Source organism: Vombatus ursinus, unplaced genomic scaffold, assembly GCF_900497805.2.
Source record: "Vombatus ursinus unplaced genomic scaffold, bare-nosed wombat genome assembly UNPS02010639.1, whole genome shotgun sequence".
Taxonomy (NCBI): Eukaryota; Metazoa; Chordata; class Mammalia; order Diprotodontia; family Vombatidae; genus Vombatus; species Vombatus ursinus.
In genome coordinates this window covers 498,168-524,646 of record NW_020950417.1, presented here as the reverse complement: position 1 = coordinate 524,646, position 26,479 = coordinate 498,168, and the positions used below count along the sequence as shown (strand labels likewise).

At 41.0% G+C, this 26,479-nt stretch overlaps 1 protein-coding gene across 2 annotated transcripts in view; it reads right to left on the bottom strand.

Annotated features, from left to right (window-relative positions):
- The window catches only part of BCAR3 (BCAR3, NSP family adaptor protein), a 167,669-nt gene that overhangs the window by 111,819 nt on the left and 29,371 nt on the right, over positions 1–26,479 (bottom strand). The window contains exons 3-4 of one of the 2 annotated variants that reach the window (XM_027854888.1): positions 12,417–12,456; positions 3,522–3,566 (exon numbers count right to left, since the gene is read on the bottom strand). In XM_027854888.1, the coding sequence (XP_027710689.1) occupies positions 3,522–3,566; positions 12,417–12,456 (85 nt within the window). The remainder of the gene's footprint in view (positions 1–3,521; positions 3,567–12,416; positions 12,457–26,479) is intronic. The other variant, XM_027854889.1, reaches the window with a different exon arrangement.

Here is a 26,479-nt window from a genome sequence, read left to right as displayed (position 1 = left end):
AGCAGAATTGATAAAAATCACCACTAGCCTGCTATCCCTCCCCCCGCTTTAAAAAAAAAAAAAAACAACTCAACATTCTCTTTGTCCTTACCGAATCTGCTTTATTCAAAACTTTTTCTTTTTTTTTTTTTAAATAATGGCCATTGGGTGGGGAGGTATTACTAAGAAAAATAATGGAAGTCCTACATTTTTCCTCCAGGAAGTCCTGATTATTTCTGACACCAGAAAGGATGACTAATCTCCTCCCTGAATGCTTTCTCATATGATAATGATTGCAACTGACTTATGTATAGAGGTTTCTTCATCTGTAAAATGAGGGAGTTGGCCTTTCACTCATCAAATGGGCCAGAAGAGTAGAATTCCATGCTGGTGGGATGGTGGGGAAAGAGGCATTCTGCTCACACTACTTTGCTGGTGGAACAAAACATGGGTACAAGCTTTTGGGAGAGCAAAATGACAACCTATGGCAGGAGTCACAGAAATGCTGGACCCCAAAGCCCCACTATCAGAGCTGTATCCTAAGGATGTCATTAAAGGAGAATGGAGGAGACAGGGAGAAGACCTATCTGCATGGAAATATTCATAGGTGCCTCACTTGGAATAGTGATAAACTGGAAACAACCTCTACGCTCAACGGTTAAGGAGCAGTGGAATAAGCTATGGTAGATTAACGTAATGGAATAACATTGTTCCATTAAAAGAGATTAATAAGAATACAAAGAAATATGAAAAAATAATGCAAAGATAGCAGAATTAGGACAGTGTGTATAGAGATAGTTTAAGCCAGTAAAAATAGCAAAAAAAAACCCTTTAAAAATATACAAACAGAAGGGAGATAAGAAAGGGAAACAGATAAAATAAGTTGGAAACATTACATTACATTTTTCTGCCGTAAGCTCACTTTCTAAATAATTGAGGTTCCTGAATTCTATTGGAAGTTTTAGTCCATGTTCTCTTTGTTTATGTTACTGCTTATGACAAACTTACCACTCTATTTAAACAAAAATAAAACGAGGAAGTTGTACTGCATCAACTTGAAAAGTCTCTACCAGCTCTAACATTTTATGACACTATGAGTTGTCTTATGTCATTACTCACTACCCATGTTCTATCAATCCATCAAGAAGTATTTATTAAACACCTACTGTGTTCCGGGAACATACTAGTTCTAGGTGCTAAGGTCACAAGGACAATGAAGGAAACAATCCCTACTCTAAACGAATTTACAGTCTAATAGCAGTGGACGAGAAGTATGTATGAAAATGCGCAGCATAAAGTTAGTAAATACAAATATATACGAGATGCTTCCTTCCTTCAAGGATCCATGATAAGTGTTCCAAAATCTGGACTTAGAAACTACCCTTATAAGACCTGTGGTCTTGACCCATGAATCATGAAACAAGAAATGAATCTAGACTCATCCTAGAATCTTCCCTGAGGACACACCCAAATGATCACTTAAGTAAACAGAGAAACCAAAGTGCTGGGCAACATCTGTGAGCTAGACGGCATGACACTTACCCTACCTTAGTACATAGGCAGCCACATGTAAATGATCATCATTTACACAACTCTGATCACTACCCTTCAAGAAAGGTTTACTACAGAAGGTCCAACAATCATCAACTAAGAAAACCAAGGAGAAGGAAGGTGATGATGGATCAAAACATCTGGGATGCTTCAGTCTAGAAAGATGAAGGGTCAGGGATGAAAGAGAATAGGTGGGAGATGACAGAAGTTGACCAAATTACCAAAGGTAACAAATAGGACAAACACAGATTTATTGGCCCGATTCCCAGCACAACCGAAGTAGGAGGCACCGTCTTGAAGTTTGAGAAAAAAATAATACAAAAAGGAAGTGTGACTTTAGATCTCAAATAGGAAATGCTTAGAATGTACTATCATAAGTGATTGACAAAGGCTGAAAATCATTCAAGAAGGACTTTAATAAATTCACAGACAATAAATTTAGTTGTTAGTGAATTGCGCTACATCCTTAACCTTTGGAAGAGATAACAACTGATGCTTTAAGGTTAGCAACAAGCTTCAGGTAGTGCCCTGAAACTCACACATTGTAATATCCTCTGTTCCTCTGGGCCCTCCATCTGTCGGGATGGCCCCTCTCAGAACTTTTATTCATGGAGAGGGCCCAGGCCAGCCATGTTTCATTCCTCCAGATTATCTCTCCTAGGCTCCCATCTCCAATTGAGTCCCTTCTGTCCCAATCTTTCAGCTTCCTTTTGTGTGATATCTTCCTCTAGATGGTAAGATCCTTGAGGGTAGGGACTATCTTTTGACTCTTTTTGCATCCCCAATGCTTATCAGAGTGCCTAGTGATTAATAAATGTTTATTGATTGGTTAACCCATACTAAGTGCTTAATAAATGTTTGTTAACTGACTGTCTTTGCCTATATTATGTCATTTGAGCCTCATAACAATCTTCGAGGGAGCTACTACAGGCATTATTATTTTCACTTCACAGATGAGGAAACAGAGAGGTTAAGTAACTTGCCCATAGTCATATAGCTAGTAAGTGTTGGAGGACAGATGTTAAGGTCAGGTCTTCCTTGATTTTAAGTCTAGAACACTTCTCCCTCACTGCCCCGCCATTTTCTCTCTGTACTGGCAATAGGATGGATAGCAACCATAACAACTCTTCCAAAATGTCCTAAGTTCATCGATTTAGAAGGAACCTTAGAAGTCACAGTCCAATCTCTCATTTTACAGACGAGGAAACTGAGGCCCAGAGCATTTAAGTAACTTACCCAAGTACACCTTGTCAAGAGCTAATTAAACCCTCCTAGGATTTGAAAGCAGGTCCTTTGACTCCAAAAAACCCAATGATCCGTCAAAACACATTGGCAAGCTCGGTTCTATCATTAGATACAAAATATTCAGTCCTAACTATTGCTATGAGCCAGTATGGCAGTTCTTAGGTTCAGAGTTAACAAGAGTCAGCAGTTCTGTGTGTTATAATTGGAAGGGTTTCAATGGACCACCTTCCCCTACCCCCAAAACATCTTCCTTAACAGACTGTTGTAGGGCATTGAACAACCAACATTTGGTATTCCCTATCTCTTCGGGGATAAAGAGTTATGTTTGGATAAGGAGCTTTAAATGTTGTCTAGGAAGGGTTCTCAAAGTGTGGTCTGAGGACCCCAGTGGTGACAGACTGAATGCAGAAGCAGTTATGAGAATCCAGCTGTTTGCTATTAAGCCAGACATTAAAAAAGATTTGCAACAATATATAAAACAATGCCACTTTTCATTATTCTTTGTTTTGAAAACATAGTTGTATTTTGTTAAAATGTTTTATTTATGTCAACTATAATGAGTTCATTATTCTTGTTTTTAAATGAATATTTTTAAAAAACTATCAGTTCTAATTTCTAGTAAGATGAATGTCAATAGATATAATCGGTATTAAAAAAATCTCTTTGGATTCCTCAATAATTTTTAAGAGTGCAAAGGGTTCCAGAGACCAAAAAGCTTAAGAACTGATGCTTTCAGCCATTCTTACCTTTCTTGGTGGCAGTGAGGCAGCACAGTGGAGAGAGCACTGGACCTGGAGACAGGAAGACCTGAGTTCAAATCCAGCTTCAGACACTTATCTCTGTCTCAGTTCCTCATCTATAAAATTAGGATAATAATAGCACCTGCCTCCTACCTCACCTTGTCATGAAGATCAATTGAGGTAATATTTGTAAAGTACTTAGCACATGCCTGGCACATAGTAGGGTCTACAAAAATGTTTATTAATAATAACAATAATAATATCTTACCTAATAAAATGTTGGTAGAAAACATCAGGCTGGAGATGGCCATCATGCAATGCTGTCAATGATCCCAGAAGCCCATCTCACAGTGAGACCACATGGCTGTGAATGACAGAATACCACGATCTCCAGAGAATCAAGAGCTCAAGTGACTCAAAGAGAGCATGTGCAGGGCATAGCCCATTACCAACCATGACGTGCACTCAAAAAAAGGCAGCATGAAAGATGTTATCGAGGCCAGGTGTGGCCAGCCACATAGTAAGAACAAGTGGCAATCGATGGACAGACAGACAGCCCAAAGGATACGGCAGGATCAGCACCAGTGCCCTGGTGAATCTACCGTTGAAGTTCTTTGGAAAGACGCGAACAAGACTCTCCCAGGATAAGAAAGTGTAGAAAGGTTTGACCTAAAATCTGGCAGAAGGAGCCCAGGCACATAAAAAATGAAATCAGGATCCCTCCCGGTATCAAGTTAACATGTTAGCACAAACAATTTATCACATCAGCTAACCCTGTATAGAGTGAGGTCCAAACAAGATTGGATATAGAAGAGATAAAGGAGTTTTTTGGGGGGAGAGGGAAGGAGAAGGATAGTGTACAGTGGGAAAGAGAAACCAAGAAAGTTCTGTCGGGAGTGATCAGCAAAGGCCCAAAAGACAAACATTCCCTTACTTCACCATTTTGCCACAAGCTATTCCTTTAAAAGGCATTTCCTCTTATTAAAAGAAAAATAAATCTTTTGATTTCATCTACTAAGGTATGTGCTGTAAGCAGAGGAAAATACCAAGGCTTCATGCCACTAGCCATAGTCACTAGTTACACAATGAATGGGGAGATGTGGTGACAAAGGCAGCAGACATTTTGTTCTTCCAATCTGAAGGACAATAAGATGTTGTTTTTTTTTAAATTTCCAGAGCAGTGGAAGGAATGCCATTATATTCAATTACAGAAAAGCAACCCATGCCCCAAATAACAATTTTTGGGAGAACAAAACTTTAAAAACTGATAGCCATTTTTAGGGTTTTTTATGGGGGGGAGTCAGGGATGGGTGGAGTGGACAAACGAAAGGGGAGAGGAGTACCAAAAATGTCCCCCCACCCCCAAAAGCAAGAGCCTAAAGAACAAAAGGCCAAGGATTTTAGATGACAAAATCCCCAACTCCACCAATAAAATCTAAATATCAAAATTCTGCCACGAAGTCCAAAAATGCCAGCTGGAGGCAACAACCCTGAGAGGAATGCCTGGCAGAAAACACACTGACAAGAATTCCAAACAGCTATGGGACTTCCCACTTGTCACGTGCTTCTCCTTTATCCTAAACTCTGAAGAGTCAGAGGTGGCTAAGCAACGAGGGAGCCTGTCTTTTCACGCCATATTAATAAGGCTTCAATACAAACTGCACAGCAGGTAAGGAGGAGGACAGAGAATACAAATTGGATTGAATTCAATTTTGTATTCATTCTCTACCGAGCTGTATCTTTTCCAAAACTCTGCTTTTCCACCCTCCCCTCCATGACCCCCATGTCCCATCCACCGCTGGACAGACTGGGGGCTAGCAAGCCCGGTTTTGTCTTTTCCAGTAGGCCAGAATGATTCCTGAGAAAGCGTCAGACGGTCTTGGTCTCACACCACTCCTTCTTTTTGTATCTTGTGGAAACTATACTAAAAAGGGATCGGAAAGAATAATCTATGACCTCATCTCCACGGAGGACAGCATGCTTTTATAAAAGGTTCTGTGGTTAGTTCATGGCAGAGAACCTGAAACACACTGACCAGCTCACGTCCTTAATTTTAAGAGGATTAGAATCGCCAGTGTGCAAGCTGGGGCCATTTTGACCACTGCCTGGCTTCGACATGAAACAATCCAATTAATTTTCATGATTTTCTCCTCTTGTAACAGCAGGCAAGAATGAGGAGTGTGGAAGACATTTGAACTGAAATCATAGTAGAAAAATCACACCAGTTTGAAAAAGAAATGGCCTTAGAAATGATCAATCAGCAAGCATTTATGAAGTATTACTATGTGCCAGGCACTAGGCTAAGTGCTAGAACACCTAAAATCTATTTATTTCTTTTTTATAAAGACGTTATGATTTAATCATGCAGAACCTCACAATTCATTAAAGCAGAAGTTCTTACCCTGGCAACCATGGAGAGATTTCAGGTTTCACAATAGATTTCATAGATAGTTTCTATGAACTTGAATGTGAAAAAAAAATTATACCCTAAGTTTCAATAACCTCTAATTGAAATTTAGCATTTTCTATCATTGTACATTTTTAAAAAAGTTATTCTGAGGAGATCATAGGCTTCATCAGATGGCCAGAGGGATCTGAGATACAAAGTTAAGAATCCCTTAATTAAAGAGAACATTTTCAACAGGCCCGTGGTGCAAGGTTCAATCACAGACCATCAACTTTACATAAAGAACAAAGATACTCAAGGAATATGGAAAAAAAAAGAGTAAACTTCATTTAAACTGGAAGATTGGAAGGGGAAGAAGAGACCAGATTGTGAAGGATTTTAAAAGTCAAACAAAGGATTTTATATTTGATCTCAGAGACAATAGGGAGCCATGGGAGTTTATGGAGTAGGGGAGTGACATTTAACCACCTTGATACTTTTCTCCTGCAAACAAAGCTATCTTGCAGAAAAGGTAGACAATCTAAAGTCTAGTATTGCCTAGCCAGCATTACCCAACAATAAGGAGTTGCCCAATAAAACTTATCTTCTACAGAAATAACTATATATAATAGGTATATATATTTTATAGAAATTTGATGATGCTCTCACTACTCCAATGACCACAAGTTTTGGGGAATTTGTTTCAGTCTGAATGATGAAGTATGGCAGGGTCCCAGAGGTATTTGAGGCAGTGTGGCACAATGGATAGAGAGCCAGCCTTGAAGCCAGGAAGACGTAGGTTCAGGTCTTGCCTCCAACACATACTGGCTGCGTGACCTGGAACATCTCACTTAATCTCTCAGTGCTCTAAGCAGTTTTCTAGTCAAGTCAACAAACATTTATTAAGCCCTGATTATGCTGGGGATACAAAGAAAAGCAAGCAAAGCCCCTACCCTCATGGAGCTTACATTCTAATGGGGAAAGCAACAAGCAAAAATACCCATGTACTTACAAGACATACACCGGGAAAATGGGAAGTAATATCAATCAGTCAGTCAGTCAATAAACATTTAGTAAGCACCTACTATGTGCCTGGCACCATGCAAAACCCTGAGAGACAGCACTATGGTGAAAGGGGAAGAGTGGGGCAGAAAGGTTGGGGAAAGACCGAGAAAGGCCTCTTGCCTAAAGTAGGATTTAAGCTGAGTCCTGAAGGAAGCCAAGAAGGCCAGGAGGCAAAGACAGAAAGGGAAAACATTCCAGGTATGGTATAACAAGTAAAGGCACAGGAATAGGAGATGGCCAGAGTGGACAGAGCACCCATCATGGAGTCGTGAAGACTCCTTTTCCTGAGTTCAAATACAACTTCAGACACTTACTAGCTGTGTGACCCTGAACAAGTCACTTAACCCTGTTTACCTCAGTTTCCTCATTTGTAAAATGAACTGGAGAAGGAAATGGCAAACTGCTGTAGTATCTTTGCAAAGAAAACCCCAACTGAGGTCATGAAGAGTTGGACATGACTGAAAAACAACTGAACAATAATAAAAAAACAGCAAAAAGGCCAGTGACTCTAAATCAGAATGTCTGAAGGGAAGTAATGTCTAATAAGACTAAAAAGGTAGGAAGGAACCAGGTTGTGAAGATCTTCAAAGGTCAGACAGAGGGTTTCAGATTTGATTCTGGAGGTAATAAAGAGTCCACTAGAATTTATAGAATAGAGGGGTGAAGTGGTCAGACCTACACTTTAAGAAGATCATTTTGGAAGCTGAGCAGAGGATGGCCAGGAGTAGGGACACTAAGTAAGGAATTACTGCATTAGTCTAGGCATAAGACGATAAGAGCCTACACAAAGGTGGGAGCTATGCCAGGAGAGAGGAGGATGTATACAAAAGATATTGCATCACTAGATCCAATAGGACTCTGGCAATAGACTGGACATGTGGAGTAAATTCAGGGAAGGAGCTGAGGATGACCATCTGGAGAGCAATTTGGAACAAGGCCCAAAAGGCTATAAAACTGTGCATACCCTTTGATCCAGCAATACCACTACTAGGTCTGTATCCCAAAGAGATTAAAAAAGTGGGGGGCAGGGTGAGAAGAACCTATTTATGCAAAAATATAGCAGCTCCTTTCGCGGTGGCTAAGAATTAGAAATTGAGGGGAGGCCCATCAATTGGGGAATGTGGTATATGATTGTAATGGAATTTTATTGTACAACAAGAAATGATGAGCAGGACAATTTCAGCAAAACCTGGGAAGACTTACATGAACTGATGCAGAGTACAGTAAGCAGAACCAGGAGAACATTGTACACAGTAACAGCAATGCTGTACAATGAACAACTGTGAATGACTTAGCTATTCTCAGCAGTACCAATATACAAGACAATCCCAAAGAACTCATGATGAAAAATGTTATCCACCTCCAGAGAAAGAACTGATGTTGTCTGAACACAGACCAAAGTATACTATCTCTCTCTCTTCCTTTCTCTTTCTTTCTTTCCTTTCTTCTTTCTTTTTGCGTTTTCTTGCACGAAATGACTAATATGGAAATGTGTTTTGCATGATTGCACATGTTTAACCTATATCAGATTGCTTATCATCTCAGGGAGGGGTAAGGGAGGGAGGAAGTGAGGAATAGAACTTGGAACTCAAACTTAAAAAAAAAAGAATGTTAAAAGTTGTTTTTACATGTAATTCGGGAAAAAGAAAATATTTTTATAAAAAGAAGGGGTCAGAATGGTAGGAGGAGAATCAGGAGGGAGTAATGTCATAAAAACCTAGAGAGAAGACAGTATCCAGGAAAATAGGGTCATCAACAGTGTCAACGGCTACAGAGGTCAAGACGCACAAGGATTGAGATAAGGCCATCAGATTTGGTAAATAAGAGATCATTCGCAACTTTGGAAGGAACTGTTTCCATTAAATGATGAGGGTGGAAGCCAGATTGCAGAAAGTTCAGAAGAGAGTGAGAGGAGAGGAGATGAGATGAAGGCACCCACTGTAGTTGACTTTCTTAAAGAGTTTTAGCTAGGGAAAGGAGGGGAGATATAGCATGGAGAGCTTAGTGGGGATAGATGGATCAAGGGATAGAGAGACAGTAGGCATCAAGGAAGTAGCCAGGAGACCTGGAGAGAGTGAAAATGACTGAGAGGGTGGGGATGACAGAGGCAGCAAGAATACGGGCTAGAATAGGGGCACCCAGATGGGTGTGCCTTGGCAAAGGGAAGAGCCACCTCATTATCTGAGACAGAGGAGAAGGAGGAGATAGCAGCAGACGCTGTCTAAGTGACGTGAAAAGACGAAGAGGGATCTCTTGGTGAATAGCCTCCATTTTTCTCAGGGAAGGACAAATTGGAACTCAGGTACTCCTGACTCCAGGCCCACCACTCTACACACTACACCACCTATCTGACTCCAAGCACAAACCATGTTAAAAATATAGAAATTTAATAAAAACTCTTAAAATGTAGCCATTCTGCATCCACTCTCTAGAATGGTGACTTAGGCTCTGCCAACGAAGCCCTTATCTGGTGTGTACTGAAGAAAGAATATGTGCTCTCTGGCATAGCCCAGGTGACATTTAGACCCTGCAGGGCACTGTTAAGAGGCTCCAAAGTCCAAAGGACCAAACTTGGCCCTTCTTCCCAGGACACGTCCTCATTTCCCCTGGATAGTATCACTCTCTTCTCAGGGATGGCATCCTCCTTCTCCCTGAGGGCAGCCAGCTGGCCCCTCCTGCAGAGTGCATTCATGGCCCTCCAATCCCCAGTCAGGATCAATGACTGAATGATGGCCAGCCTAAAGAGTGATGTCAGTGACAAGGGGCCTACTCAGGGCTCTAAAGCAAAGGCTTTAACAAAACTCTTCAGACACCACCACCAAGACCACCCTCCATCAGTCCACAAGCCATGGCCTTTGCCCTGTAATAACTGCATTAGATAAAATGCAAGAAATGAGAATTAAAAAAAAAACCGTATACAATTGTAATAAGCATCTCAATGTTTATGGGGGGGCAATGTGGTAGAGTGGAAAGAGCACTGGAATCTGAGGTCATGGGTTCAAATCTAGCCTCTGGGGCTTACCTGCATGACCTTAGGCAAATCACAATCTCCCAGTCTCTAGTTCCTCATGAAGGAGTTGTATTAGATGGCCTCCAAAGCTGTTCAAGCCCCAATTCTACAATCCTAGGTTCCATTTCAACGGTAGAATACCACAGCGTCTCAATCCAAGAGGATATTCTAGAGACAGTGAGGTGCTGCAACAGATAGAATACTGGGCCTGGTATCAGGAAGACCAGGGCTCAAAGCCAACCTCAGACACTTACTAGCTGTGTGACCCTGCCCAAGTTACTTAGCTTTTATCTGCCTCAGTTTCCTCAGCTGCAACATAAGAATATAGCACCTAGCTTACAGGGTTGCTGTGAGAACCAAATGAATTCACATATATAAAAGCATTCTGCAAACCTTAAAGTGCTATTTATTTATTTATTTGGGGGGAGGGGGAGGCAATGGGGTTAAATGACTCGTCCAGGGTCACACAGCTAGTAAGTGTTTGAGGTTGGCTTTGAGCCCTGGTCCTCCTGACTCCAGGTCTGGAGCTCTATCCACTGCGCCACCTTGCTGCCCCTAAAAGTGCTATTTAAATGCTTGTTGTTGACTCATTTCCGTCATGTCCGACTCTTCGTGACCCCATTTGGGGTTTTCTTGGCAGAGATACTGGAGTGGTTTGCCATTTCCTCCTCCAGCTCATTTCACAGATGAAGAAATAAAGGCAAACAGGGCTAAATGACTTAATTCAGGTCTTCTCTTCTTCCTGAGTTCAAATCCAGCCTCAGACACTAGCTGAATGACCTTGGGCAAGTTACTGAACCCTTGTTTACCTCAGTTTCCTCATCTGTAAAAATGAGCTGGAGAAAGAAATGGCAAACCACTCCAGTATCTCTGCCGAGAAAACCCTAAAAGGAGCCATGAAGATTTAGACACAACTAAAAAACAACTAAACAACAACAAAATTTCCTGATTCCAGGCCAGGCACTCTATCCATTGCATTACCTAGCTGCCCATACAAATGCTAGCTAGATATAAGATATTCCAAATAATCACAAAATTGCAGATTTAGAGCTAGAAGTGACCAGAATACATCTAGTGTGATTCCTCTTATTTTAAAGATGAGGAAACTGAGGACCGGGGACATTATGTGATTTGACTAAGGTGGCACAAGCAGCAAGCATCAAAGGTAGCATTCGAACCCAGATCCTCTGACTCAAGTGCTCTTCTCACTTAATCATGCCTCCATGCAACCTAAGGGGAGTGGCACACAAATATGTGTCAGGACCAGCACAAATCAAATCCATAACAAAACCCATAAAACCAATACAAGCACCCTTCCATCATGCACATTAAGGGAAGGAGACACTTCCTAGTCCTTTCCCAGTTGTTCACTGACAGAAGAGCCACAGGAGAAGGAAGGGGGGAACTGGGTGGGTGGGGAAAAAATGAAAAGAAAATACAATGGGTTTGGATCCCCAAATAAAATACATATGATTACAAAGGAAGCCAACCACAATGAAATACATTCAGGAGTTGATCAGACTGTGATCACTTAAAATCTACAAGAAGGTCTTAGTAATACAGTAATTCTGAAGTAGTAATGACTACAAACAATATTACTGGCAATAACAATAATATGAAAAAAAAATAGATGTGATTTCTATTGGTTACAAAATCACAAGTACTGTTAATATTTTTGTGGTTCACTGCCTTCCTTCAAAATTGAAGGAAATGCTAAATGTAAGTTAGACCTCAGTGAAAAAAATATACAATTTTTTCCCACCAGTTCAGAGGCCCCCTCCCTAAAATCCATGGACCCCACATTAGGACCCCTGGTCTAAATAATCCACAGATGAAATAACTTGTCCTTAAGTAATTAAAAAATGGAATGACATTCATTCTAAGGGAAATAAATATCTTTAAATCTGCTTACTTTATTCAGTAACTGCCTGTGTTTAGGTAGAAATAAGTGGAATATGTATAATTATAAAAAGCTTGATTAGGTAATTTAGAGTTACCTACATCCTAGGAGGTGACGTGCCTTAGTAATGGCAGACCTCAAAAAAAGAAAAAGAATGCAAAGAATCTTTCTGATGATAGGGACAATAATCATACAACAAATGTTAACCCCAGTAGGGAGAAACTCATCACTCATCCCCACCTCAAAATAAGAGACTCAGCAGCTCTGAAAGGACATCCATGCAATAGAACAGTAGAAAGCCCAGGCAAGTCTCTTGAGCCTTCCCTCTGGAAAAGAAAAGTCCCAAGGTGACATACGGGATTGGGAGAGAGCATGACCCATTACTCTAATAGATTTAAATTGCTGTAATAGATTCAAATGGCAGAACCAGCTTCCTCTTCATCATCTGACTGGAGCATTAGTTAGTAACACTCACTTAGAAATGGAAACCCTGTGAATCATGCCACACACATGATTTGGGTTATGACCACCACGACATACCTTCACATATTCCATCACCGGGTCCAGGAGATGCGGATCCCTGCAAAGGAAAAACATTAATGAGTATAATGCTTTCCCTTACCGAGGAAAATGTCAGGATTATTTTATACTTCTTGATTCACATTATAAAGCCACAAATCCACATCCAAAGAAAGTCACACAAACAATCAAGCTTTTAGTAGACTTGTTCAATATATTTCCTGTCAAAAATAAGCGAAAAGCATTGATACTTCTGCAACTACATGAAAACCATACAGCTGCTTTTAAGCATAAAAAATTATAACTGAAGAGTTCAAGGCAACATATTCTGAAGAAGGTGTAGAATGCTAATTGTCCCTGGCTCTACCTCCAAGCTTTTGTATACATGGGATTAACTACATTTCTCAACCTACCCCTGATTTCCTGATCTTCAAAATTGCAATAATAGTATCTCGTCTTTACTTCTTTCATAATGAGATGTAATGATAATTCATCTAAAATTTTTACATAAGGAAGACTGGGCTGGGCTTTGAGGTCAGGGAAGCTTGAATTATTGAAGTTAATTCTCTTAATTCTTCATTTCTTTTTTCATGGGCAGAAACAGCTGCAAATTGACGTCTCTCCAAATACATTAAAAAAGTTGCCAATAATTAAATCACCAAGGGAATATCCAAATGATTTTAAAGTAATGAAAAGTGTTCCTTGTTAATGAGGTACACCTCAAGTAAGGAGATAGGGAAAACTCAGGATAATTGAATGGACCTTAAAAAGAAGAGCTGGCAATGATCTTAATGGAAAGAAGAAAGAAGCAGGGCTTTCACTTCATTCTATGAAAAGGTTCTTCTATTTGCCTTCGGTATTGGCTTGCCTCTTTGCTGCATATTAGTTTTTTTTTTATTTTTTTTTTTTTACTGTTATTGCAAACTCCTATTTTTGGATTTTTGCCCTACCCCCAATTAAACCACCTATTTTTAACGGTACTTCCCTTTTCCTAAGTAGACCAGAAGCTTCCTTGAACTGTGGGAAGACAGAAAATTGCCTGAGGATGCATTTTCCACTTTTGTATGTGCAGATGGCTCGCAGTCCCAGAGTCCAGGGTCAATAACCTCTGTGGTCACAGATGTCATTAGCAACCTGTAGGTGCTGCTAGCAGGACTTTGGTGGGAAAGAAGCAGTCATTCCAAATCCAGCCCCCACAACACAAACCACACACAAGTTCTTCTGTGATAGGATTAGTATCTACCAGGGTTCTTTACCCCGAAGGAGAAAAACTCAAAAGGCAAGGAAGCTCTCCCTAAGACTTGATTGGTCAAGAGGGTTGACAGCTTCCTGGTGACCTTAGGGCATGTTGAAGTAATTCCTGATCACCTGGATCCATAAATACAAAGTCTGAGCCCTTCTAACTTGGCAGGATACACCAACCTCCCCCACCCCACCTCAATACCCCCAGTCACCATACCCCACCCTGGAATGAAAGGAAGGAGGCCACACAGTTAGGGGGCAGCTAGATGGTGCAGTGGATAAAGTTCTGGCCTTGGAATCAGGAGGACCTGAGTTCAAATCTGGCCTCAGACACTTGACACTTACTAGCTTTATGACCCTGGGCAAGTCACTTAACCCCAATTGCCTCACCAAAAAAAACAAAAACAAAATAAAACAGCATTTACACAGTGCTTTAAGATTTGCAAATTGCTTTACTAATATTCTCTCATTTGATCTTCACAACAACCCTGGGAAGTAATAATGATAATAATAATGATGATGATGGCTTACATTTATATAGTGCTTACTATGTACCAGGCATTATGCGAAGAACTTTACAAATATTATGTCATTTGATCCTCATAACAACACCAGGAGGTAGGTGCTACTATTACCCCCATTTTACAGATGAGGAAATTGAGGCAGAGGTTAAATGACTTGCCCAAGGTCAAGCAGCTAATAATTGTCTGAGGCAAGATTTGAATTCAGTTTCCTCTTGATTCTAGGCCTGGTGCTGTATCCAGAGGTAGGCACTATTATTATTTCCATTTTATAGATGAGGAAACCAAGACTGAGAGAGGTTAAATGATTGCCCAGGATAGCACAGCAAACAGATATCTGAGGCTGGATTCATACTTAGGCCTGACTGACTCCAAGTCTTCCACTCTATCCACTGGGCCAATTCTACCAGAGCTAAGGGCTGTAACCTTGTTATCCTTTACATACCCCAACTAACCAAACCTCCTTTTGTTGTTGAATGACCTATAATTGTCTCATTTCATTCTAATATCAGACCCAAACCACCAGTAGGCCAGCCTGAAGAGCTCTCCCAGCTCTGAATTTAGGCCGTTGCTCTCATTTGGTATTTATGGCTATGTAGCTTTTCATTTCCACATGCCTCACTTTCCTGTGCCCATGCCAATGAGACAGACTGTAGACTCCTTGAGAACGTGGATCATTTCCTGTTTTTTCTTTGTGTCTCCAACACTGCCCAGAAATGCCTTGAACACAGCAGCCTTTGTGCATGAAATATTGGTTGATGGATGGATGGTTGATTGAATTAAGGTGAAATAAGACAAAAAAAAAAGATGCAACAAGAAAGAAGGGAGAAAGAGAATAAAGAAAGAAAGGTGAATGCATATTGAGAGAGAGGACTGACGGAGGGCCAATAACAATTAGTACCTAGGCCCTAGGTTGCTTACCCCTTCTCCTTGGATATCAATCAATCGAACAGCAAGCATTTAAATTCATACTATGTGTCAGGCAATGAAAAAATAAGGCATCCCCCTGTTGTCAAAAAGCTTATATTCCACTAGCATGATACAATAGGTTTGGCTTTGGAGCCAGAAGATCTTAGTTCAAATTCTGCTCTGCTACTAACCACGTGAATGACCTTGGGCAAATAGCTTTATGGATCTGCTTGTGCCTTCATTCCTTCATCTGTAAAATGAGGGAATGGGATTAGTGATTTCTGAGACCACTTCCAGCTCTCCGTCTACAATCCTATGATCCCATGATTGAGGTAGGGCTGGTGGAGGAGGAAGCTGGAAGACTAAGAACTGGAAAATCAGGAAAGGCCACTTAAAGGAAGTAGGCATGTGCACTAAGCCTTGAAGGAAGCTGGAGGTTCCAAGAGGAAAAGTCTAGGAGGAAGAGCCTTTTAATCCTGTGGTATAGGCTATGAAAAGGTATGGAGGCAAGAGACAGAATATTGTATACAAGGAACAGTGAGTCTGGCTGGAGGGTAGAGTGTTAGGGGAGAGTAATGTGTCATCAGCCGGGAAAAGTGGGATAAAACCCATTCTGAAGGGATTTAAATGTCTAACAGGTAAGTCTATATTTTATCTTTGATGCCCAGGGGGCCCCTGGAGCTATTTGAGGAAGGAAATGACATGGTAAAACCTGTACTTTAGGAATATAAATCTGGTAACTGGGTAGAAAAAGGTTTGGAGGCAGGGATAACTAGAGGTGAGAGCCAAATGTGTGTACAAATCTAAGAACAAGGCCTTCTGTTTTTTCATTTTCATGTTAATTGGAGGCGATGTCAGAAGATGATCATAGGAGTTAGAGTTAGCAGGGAATGTAAGAGTTCATTAGTTCAACCTCTTGACACTATAGAGGCAGAAACTGAAGCTGTTACCGGCACTCACCAACATCTTCCAACTCCAAAGCAAGCACTCTTCATGGACCTACACACAAATTATATTGACAAATTTAGGCCTAAGGAACTTAACTCCTTGGTTTAATAATAATAATAGTAATAATGATAATGATAATGACTAACATGTATATAGCACTTGAGATAACTAAGTGGCACAGTGGACATAGTGCAGGGCCTAGAGTCAGGAAGACTCATCTTCCCGAGTTCAAATCTGGCCTCAGACACTTACTAGCTGTGTGACGTTAGGTAAGTCAAGTAAAATGAGCTGGAGAAGGACATCACAAACCACTCCAATATCTTTACCAAGAAAACCCCAAATGGGGTCACCAAGAGTCAGACACAACAAACAATTCAACAAGAAAATATAGCACTTACTATATGTCAGGCACTGTGCTAAACACTTTTTGATTGTTATCTTATTTGATCCTCATGACAATGCTAGAATAAGGAGGGGGGTAGGTGCCATTTTACAGATGAGGAAACTGAGGCAAACAAGGGTTAAGTAGCTTGTTCAGGGTCTTAGAGACTTAGGCCGCATTTGAACTCAGGTCTTCTTGAATCCAGGTCCCTTCACCCCATCCCCACCTCCATCCACTGTGCCACCTAGTTGCCGTATATCCAAAGCATATCTATTCTTCCTAACTTCTCTATTTCTTTTGAGGGCATCATCAAATGATCATCAACTCTGTGCTCTTCCTGATTCCCAATTTCCAAATCAGGTGCCATGGACTATGGAGTCTGCCTCCACAACATTTCCTAGGTCTATCTCCTTTCCCACTGAAGCAGCCTCCTCACAGACTCCTAATTGGCCTCTCCATCTCTAGTCCTTCCCCTCACTACTGACTCCTTGACAAAGCTGACAAATTGATATTCTTTAGGCACGAGGCATCCCCTGCTCAAGAAGTTTAGATAGCTCCTTACTGCCTCTAAGATAAAGAACAAACTCTTGTTTGACACTGACATCCCTTGATAATCTTATTCCTAATCTAATTCCTAATCTTATTCCTTCTTTCTAGTATCATTTCACATTGCTTCCCTTCCCACCTCCCACCACCCCCCAAAAAACTGGCCTACTGGCTGTTCCCTAGACCCTTCGCATAACAATGTTCAGTATAATTCCTATAGTGTATTACAGACACTGAGTGTCTTCCTATGCTCACATTTAAGCGTAGCAACCCCGTGCAGTAGAAAGTCTAAGTATTATCTTCATTTTCACAGTTGATGAAACTGAGAATCAATAGAACTTGCCCAAGGTCACCCTGTCAATAAGCAGCAAAGATGGGACTCTAGATCCAACGCTCTTACAGTTGCACCATGTGCCAGGAGCTGGGGATACAGCCCCTACCAGACAAGAGCCTGGCTCCCACACTGGACTCCAGAGGTCAGCTAAAGTGTTCTGTCTTTGGGAGAAGGAATGATTCCAAGAGGAATTGATGCTAATCCTCAGGATTAAGCTGCTATTTTTCATTTAGGGTTCCTTTGAGAACAACAAAAAGGCTAAACCTGGGGCCTTGAAGGCCTCTGCAGTGCCTGCCAGAGGGACCTATGAATCCCTGATAGTTTCTTTGAAAAGGTTATTGTAGACTTTAGGTAACCACCAAGATCCCTAAGATCCCCAAGACTTCATTCCACAGCTCAACGAATGCCTAGGACAATGGTGTGGAGAGAAAACAGGAAGGGAAGGGGGAGATATCAGAGCAAATTTGTATAACTGTAATTAATCAGTGTTATAATCAAACAAATGGGGAAAATCATCATCAGTAACTATGACTTCATCTCATTGGTTTAGGGAACAAGTAGGGTTACTTCATTGGTCAAGCATATCTTCTATGATTATAGTTATCCCTTCCACATGGGGGGAGGGTGAAGGGGTTGAGGGGTGGTGGTGGTTAGGGGCTCAGTGCCCCTCAATCTGGAAAATCTGCATAAAATTTTTTTGTTCTCCTTTCATACCAGAAAAGTCTGAATTTTTTCTCTTATAGTGTGTTTACAGTACCTTATTGTAAAATTTGGGTTATGCGTTTCTGAATTTTTTCTGTGCCATCTGTGTGTCGCCTGAGACTTCCACAAAACTCTTCAAAAATTCCCATTTAATTTTTTATTCTGACTCTCGATATATCCAAACCATGATATATTCAAACTGGGCTGGGGAAAGGTCTTGAGGTGGAAGAGATGACTGTATTAAAGTCGGGGACATGGAAGTCATAACCGTACTATATAATCTAAGAGAGCTGCCTGAGGATGCTGAGAATGAAGGTGACTTGCCCAGGGCCACACAGTTGGCATTTGACAGACAGAAGAAAGATTTGACTTCAGGTAAGTTGACTGTAAGGCACACCCTCTCTGCCCACTATGCCATGTTCTCTTCTAAAATAAAAACCTTTTTAATCTTCAGGAGAGACGAAAGAGTCACAAAACAAAGAATGCTCCCAGATCACAAAGTTTAGAGAGCTGGCTTATACCCAATTAAGCTACCTTTATTTGAGTCCAGGCTGAAAAGATAAAACTATCTCTGTCCTATTCTTCACTGCAGGTTAGCCATACGAAAAAAACAAAAATCGTGTCCAATAGAATCCTCCTCCTATGAAAGAGTTATATAATTAACTCCAAGAGACAAGCCAATAAACAGTCCCAGAAGCAGGGATTTGCAGTCTCTAAAAACAACCTTGGAGAATAAGACAGTGTAGACACACAAAGGTTTTGCACTTACACCAATAACCAACCCTCATGCCTATGAATAAAGTTGCTAATGAGGACGTTAGTCTTTATTCCCAAAGGTTTGGGGGCCACCCATAAGAGGAAGTATTGTCAGACGGACGTACTTGGCCTGTAATGAACTAGTGGCAGACAAAGCAGGAGTGAAATCCTATTCCTCAGGCCTGTACATACCACTATGTAAGCATTTCAGGAGAAAATTAATTGTAAAATCGGGCAGCAGGGGCACACGAAGAGTTTCTGCCAAATACTAAAGGTTGAGTAAGCAGATAAGCAGAGGACAGGAACAGCCAATGGGGAAATGAAGGTTTTAGTCTCCACACAAAGCAAAGCAACAATGGGAAAGTAGCTATTTTATAAGACTGACCTAATCAGGCAGTCTGTGTTTTTAAGACTCCCTAAAACCTTGGAAAGAGAGCAGCAAGGTGATACAGTGGATAGAGCACCAGGCCTGGAGTCACCAAGACCTGAGTTCAAATCCAGTCTCAGACACTCACTAGTTGTGTGACCCTGGGCAAATCACTTCATTCTGTTCACCTCAGTTTCCTCATTTGTAAAAAGACCTGGAGAAGGAAATGGCAAACCATTCCAGTATCTTTGCCAAGAAAACCCCAAATGAGGTCACAAAGAGTCAGACGTGACTGAAAAATGACTGAATAACAACAAAACCTTGGAAAACCAAGAATCTGTGCACATTGTTATCATTCTAACATACCAAGGGCATCATTACAAATAGAATGTTTTTCCTTACAGTGATTTAACATTTTAATTTGCAGACTTCATTTGGGCAGGATAAAAATGAGGTGTGAGAGGCAGCTAGGTGGCGAAGTGGATAGAGTTCTGGCTTTGGAGTCAGGAGGACCTGAGTTCAAATGTGGCCTCAGACACTTGATACTTACTAGCTGTGTGACCCTGACAAGTCACTTAACCCCAATTGCCTCACCAAAAAAGCCAAAAAAAAAAAAAAAAAGACGTGTGAGAGGCAGGATGGCATCATTGATAAAGGCTCCTCTGGGGTCAGGAAGTCATGGTTTCAAGTCCCTAGTTTAGTCCCAGATTAGCTTGTATGACCACTCAGGGCCCCCAGCCAACTCTCTAAGACTAAAAGTTGCATATGAGTTGCTGATTCTACATTTGTTGAGGAAGTTTTCACCTATGAAATTACAGTCTGAACCTCTACCCAACAACTCAAATTCTCTACCCCACCTCCCCGCCCAAAAAACCCCTGTAAAGCAGTTAATAAATATAACTTCATCTTCTTTTGACCAATACTGGGGAGTGTTGAAAAATGTAATTCTAGTTCTTAAAGTACTATATAAATGTTAGTTGTTATTATGACTTAAACAAGAATCATTTCTATAACAATAGCTAACATTTACATAGCATTCGAAGGTTTGTAAAGAACTTTACCCATATTATTTCATTTGATGTTCCTGACAGCACTATTATTATCCTCATTCGACAGATGAGGAAACTGAGGCTGAGAAGTTAAGTGGTTTGGGGGGGACAGGCATCCTTCTGCAGACTTAATCACCATGTACAGGTACCTCCTAATCTTCCCCTGCCCAAACTTGCTTCTCAGCTCCCCCTTTATGTGTGATCTTTTCCCCATTAGAATGTAAGGTGGGGACTATCTTTCTTTTTGGCCTGTATTTATATTCCCTGCCTTTACTTAGCACAAGGGCTGCCCAGGTAAATTACAGTACTTAACAAATTGTTAATTGTTGTTGTTTGTCCTTCCCTGGGAAAGTGATGTTGTGACTTGCAAGTGAATTGGATTTAAGTGAGGCAGGGCTTTGCAAAGTCACTAGCCTCACTTTCTCCTCCAGAGCCATCTGGGTCCAGTGGCAAGATACAGATCAGGACAACTGCAGATGGCCCAGGATGCAGTGAGAGACCTTGTCCTTTGCTGGTTGACTTAACGGTCATTTGTCTAGTCTCCAGCATGTCCAGCTACAATTCACTCTCCTCTACCTCCACCTTTTACAACTCCTAGTTTCCTTCAAAATTCTACTCAAGTGCCAATTTCCTGATTTCCCCCAACTGCCAGTGCCCTCTCCTCCCCCAAGAAAAGTTTACTTTGCATTAACTGTGTACATCCTTATCTATGTACATGTTATCTTTCCCAATACACTGTAAGCTGCTGTAGACCAGAGGCTACTTAATTTTTGTCTTAGACTCACGTCTACACAGTGAGTAGCACATAGATGATACTGAATAAATGCTTTTTGATTGCCATCTCTTACACAAAATATTCCAAAATTCCTAAGGCAGACTTAAGTTTTAACAGCTTGTTATTGTTCAGTTGTATCAGACTCTTCATGACTCCTTTTGGCATTTTCTTCACAAAGATACAGAGGAAACTGAGGCAAACAGGGTTAAGGGAGTTACACAGCTAGTAAATGTCAGAGGCAGGATTTGAACTCAGGTTTTCCTGACTCCAGGCCAGGTGCTCTATGCACTGTTCCACCTAGCTGCCCACTAGACCACCTAGCTTCCCTTTAATTGCTCAAGCCTGCACTAAAACTCTTGGCACACTCTGGATTCCAGAAGGTCTCTCTCTCTTATCAAGAGATATGAATAATAAGGGTTTACTCATTTCAAATTGGCAGGTTTTTTGGTAGTGGGAAGAAGAAAGTAGTGACCTCATTTTGATTTTTTTTCACTAAGGCGTATTTTAAAAAAAAATCTCCTACAACTAACACAGATAACTATACATGGTGTCCCAAAAGTCTTAGTGCATCTTGAAGCTTGTGCAAAGTTTAAAACTACACAAAGACTTTTGGGACACCTCCTTATATCAATAGATTCATAATAAGTCCCCCAAATAACTAACTTGAAAGTAGTGTTCTTATTGACTAGGCTTCATTCAATTCAATTCAACAAGCAATTATTAAAGACCTGCATCAAGCAAGGCACAGTGCTAGGTGCTGGGGAGGGACACAGAGACAAAAATGAAAGTCACTAGTCTCAAGAAGTTTACATTCCCTTGAAAGGAGTGTCTCTCTCTCTCTCTCTCTCTCACACACACACACACACACACACACACACACACACACACACACACCCTGGAGCTACAAAAATAAAAGTCCCTGCCTTCAAAGATCTTACTCTCTCTAGGAGAGAAACAACTCAATCCAGTGAAGGAGGGAGGGAGGGTCAGTAAAGATTGATGCAGGACCAGACAGGAGAAGGCAGGTAGGGATACCAAAATGGGGAATGGGAGGGGAGGGGAGGTTGATTAGATAAGGATTGGTTAGAATTAGCACATTGTTTTCTACAAATAGATGAAAGGTTTGGCCTTCAGAATACAAACAGTTAGTTAACCACTCGATAAACAGATAGTGTTATAGGGCCCCAGGGGGAGGTACAAAGATGACCTAACACAGGGTCCCAGGCCCGGAAATTCTCCACCTGGGAAGCTGAGAACTAGTCTCTAAATCCGGTTAAACATTTCCCTTTACATCATGTTTGCTTTGCTACTTTGCTTATTGTAACCTTTTTTCTAATGTACTGACAAGAGAAACATTAGCCTGAGCTCCTATCTCACTGACCAAAAATTCTGAATTAGCGGGATCTGATTTAAGGAGGTTTTGCTGTCCCACCAAATCCCACTTGAGCACAGGGTTGGTTGGGAATATCTTCAGCATTCAGTTTCTAAACCCCCCCAACAGCCAATTTCCACTGAAGAAATGGGGGTGACACCACTCCGGTTCAAGCTCTCATCACATCTTACTGTTAGGTCCCTTACTTCGTTTCCCCCCCAAGACCTGACTTTAACCCATCCTCTCTCTCAAATGCCAAGGTAATTTTCCAAAAAGTATAAATCTGGCCATGTAACCTCCCCTCCCCTGCCCTTCAATAAATCCCAGTGACTCCCATTACCTTTAGGATGAAATATAAAATCCTGTTTGGCTTTTAAAGCCCATCACAACCTGAATCCTTCTTACCTTTCCAGACTTCTCATACTTAACTCCTCTCCATGTAGGATCTACCAGGGACATTGCTGTTTGTTCTTCAGACTTATTATTCTTTCTCCCAACTCCTTACCATTTCATGGTCTGCATTCCACCCCTCCCCCGTGCCTGGAAGTCCTCCTTCCTTACCCTCCCCCCCTTCTTCATCTCGTTTCCCTGACTTCCTTCAAAACAGCTCAAATCCTACCTTTTACAAAGAATCTTCCCTGCCATGACTCCCCTTCCTGTAAGCATCTTCCTCCAGAGATTTCCTTCCATTTACACAGTATGTATCTTGTATGTAAAAATTTTTTGCATGCTATTACACCCTCCCCCCATTAGAATATGAGCTACTTGAGAGAAGGAACTGTCATACACTTTTCTTTGCATTCCCAGTGCTGAGCATTGTGCTAAATGACACACAGAAAGTGGTCAGTAAATGCTTTTGACTAATTCCACATTAGGAAGGAAATTTAACCTGGGAACGAAGGATAGAAGGTCAACATTTAGATACTTACACCTGTTTATTGAGTGCAATATATCATACCAATGTTATTTTGTTACACATTATTATGAATAAATCAAACTGGAAAGAGATTTTAAAAATTGATTATGAGGTCTTTGGTTTGTTTGATTTCAAATTACTCCATTCTCCTTCTAATTAAGTAGACCCTATGATATCAAAATGCTGCAATTCTTTATAATTAACCTAAGGCTAAGGCTGAGATCCCTAGTTTCTAGTCCCTGTTACCATCCTATAAAAAGAGACTGCTATAAAAAAATTTTTTTATTGATCTCTTTTGCCTTTGAATCACCTCATTCCCAATATATTCCTGCCCCTCCCCCAGCATCTGCAGTGGTCCACACTCAAGAACATCCCATTCCTTCCAAGAAGGAAGGAAAAGGTATACTCATAGCTCCTTTTCAGGGCCAAGATAGATCACATTAATGAAACTATTCAGTCCTCATTTTGTGGTCATTCTTTCCATCTCTATTGCTGAAATCATCACCTACACTATCCTCCTAGCTCTGCTCACTTCATTGTGTATCATTTCAGAGAAGTCTTTCCATGCTTCTCTGTATTCTTCAGATTTATTGTTTCTTAACATACACTCACAGCTTTCTTGTAGTGTTATAAAATAACTTTTTATTGGGTTCTTTTATGCATTTCCCCAAGGCCTTTAACAATGTTATAAAACCTGGGAACACTTTCCTTGATCCCTTGAAACACTTGTCAATGCAACCATGTCTCAGTCATCACGACCTACTACAATCTGTACAATTTATTTAGTCATTTGTTAGCCCTTTGACTGAATCCAAATTTCACAGAACGAATCCCCTTAATAAAAGGATTTGTTCTGTAAAACTTGGACTCAGTCAAAGGGCTGCACTTGAGGATATAGAAGGCCACATGTGGCCTCAAGGCCATAGGTTCCCCACCCCTGTATGGGCATCTATTTTGTTGCAAGTTCTTTGCTACTACAAAAAGTGTGGTTTTACATATTTTGGTGTTTAGGGTATGGGCCCAAGGGTGTGCTAGAGTTAAATTTTCAGTGTGAGCTTTACACCTTGGATGTTGTGAAATATTAAAAAAAAGAGGGGGGGCTTAATTTATTGTTCTGCTGATTGTCTAAACTTAAGATAGTGATTGAGAAAATGTCAATGATTAAACTTAAAAGAGGGTTTTGCATACTTCCCCCTCCTCCCAGCTTGTTGTTTAAACTTTTGTCATCATATTTCTGCCTTATGCCCCTTTCAATAATTCCCTTTTGCTTTCCAGAAAGACTGGACCAATTCACAACTCCACCAATAATGATCAGTATGTGGAAAAGCTACATTTAACTTCCACAAATCCAGAAGTTAGCTAGCAAAGGGGTGGCAATTACTGTCCATAAATCCTTAAACTTGGGGAGAGGTCACAACTGATAGCTTTGATTTTTGGATTGGGGTGCTATCGGGGGCGTGGGGGACAAGCTGTCAGGAGAGGTGCTATAATCATAGCAAACAGCTTAGAGATCTACCAAACAAAGCTTCAAGGTCTCATAGTAGATACTAAACTGCCACTTGGGGCCCCCTGACCTAAGGAATCTCTAAGATTGGAACACTGAATTTGGAGTCAGAGAACTGGGTTTGAAACCCAGTTCTGCCAATTACTATCTGTGTGATCATAGGCAAGTCACTTAATCTTTTGGGAGCCTCAGTTTCTTCATCTGTCAAATGGGAGAGGTTGGACTAAATGGCCTCTTCAGCCCTTTCTGGCTCTAACTCTATTGTCCTATGATCTATATTAGCCTAAAGAGCTCTCATATTTAGATGTGGTATAATGAGATGGTGATTCATTTTATTTTCATCCAAGTGTCTACCTAAAATGGTGTAAACAAGGGGCAGCTAGGTGATGGACGGAATGGATAGAGCACTGGGCCCTGGAGTCAGAAGGACCTGAGTTTAAATCTGGCCTCAAACACTTGACATTAGCTGTGTGACCCCAGATAAGTCACTTAACCCCAATTGCCTCACCAAAAAAATAAATAAATACATAAAAGATAATGTACATTTGGGGCTGCTGGGTGGCGCAGTGGATAGAGCTCTAGCCCTAGAGTCAGGAGGACCTGAGTTCAAATCCATCCTCAGACACTTGACACTTACTAGCTATGTGACCCTGGGCAAGTCACTTAACCCCAATTGCCTCCCCAAAAAGCAATAAATAAATAAAATGGTGTGAACACAATCTTTTCTCTCTTGAGTCTCAAGACTTTGACAGGGAAGAAGCATTGGGGGGGGTGGAGCAGAAAGTCATGGTTCCAGGACCCACTATCATTACATAAATCATTTGGTAGTAAGCAAGTATATACTTGTTGCTTAACAATGACCCTGAGTTAACTGGATAAATGGTATTCCATCTCCATTGTTGGTAATGACTAGTCTGCAATCAGTTCAAAGTCAGGGGTGGGGAACCTGTGGCCTCGAGGCCTCTTGTGGCCCTCAAGACCCTCAAGTATGGCTGAAAGTCAAAGGGCCGCACCTGAGGACTAGAGGGCCACATGTAGTCTCGAAGCCGTGGGTTCCCCACCTCTGCTTCTAGGCTTTTTCAAAGTGAAATTCAATCACTTGCTACATAGGCTTCAGATTAAAATTTCCTTTTTCCCATTTAAGATGGGAACATGTCTGAATCACCAGGAAGGGAGCTAGGTGAAGCTGGAGTTTACTGTATTATCTTTTCATGGGAGAGCAGGGGCGAAGGAGATGCTTGAAAGGAGCCTGGCTCTAGGTGAACAAAGGAGTGACTTGTAGAGAGGGTGACTTCATCATCGGAAGATGGTAGGGAGATGTTAGACTGACAAATGTATCAACAGAGCAAGGAAATTGTCCCTAAGTTTTGTAACATTGTAAAGGGCCTGGGGAAAACACATAAAGGAGTCTAATAAAGAGTTATTTTATAGCCCTAGGAGGAAGTTAGAGGGTATACAAGCCCACACTTATTTAAAATGTGTCACAGCTCCAAGGGCATTGAAATAACAAGGCTTCCAGATGTGAACTTAAAAAAAAAAAAGGAACAAAAACTGCTTTTCACAACTCAGATGATAAAATAAATGAGAAGACACTCATTCCTTCCTAATCTCTACCATATAATTTGTATTAATACATTTTTAATATTATATTAATTTCATTGTTGTTGCTTAGCTGTTTAGTCATGTCTGACTCTTTGAGACCCAATTTGGGGTTTTCTTGGCAGAGATACTGAAGTGGTTTGCCATTTCCTTCTCCAGTTC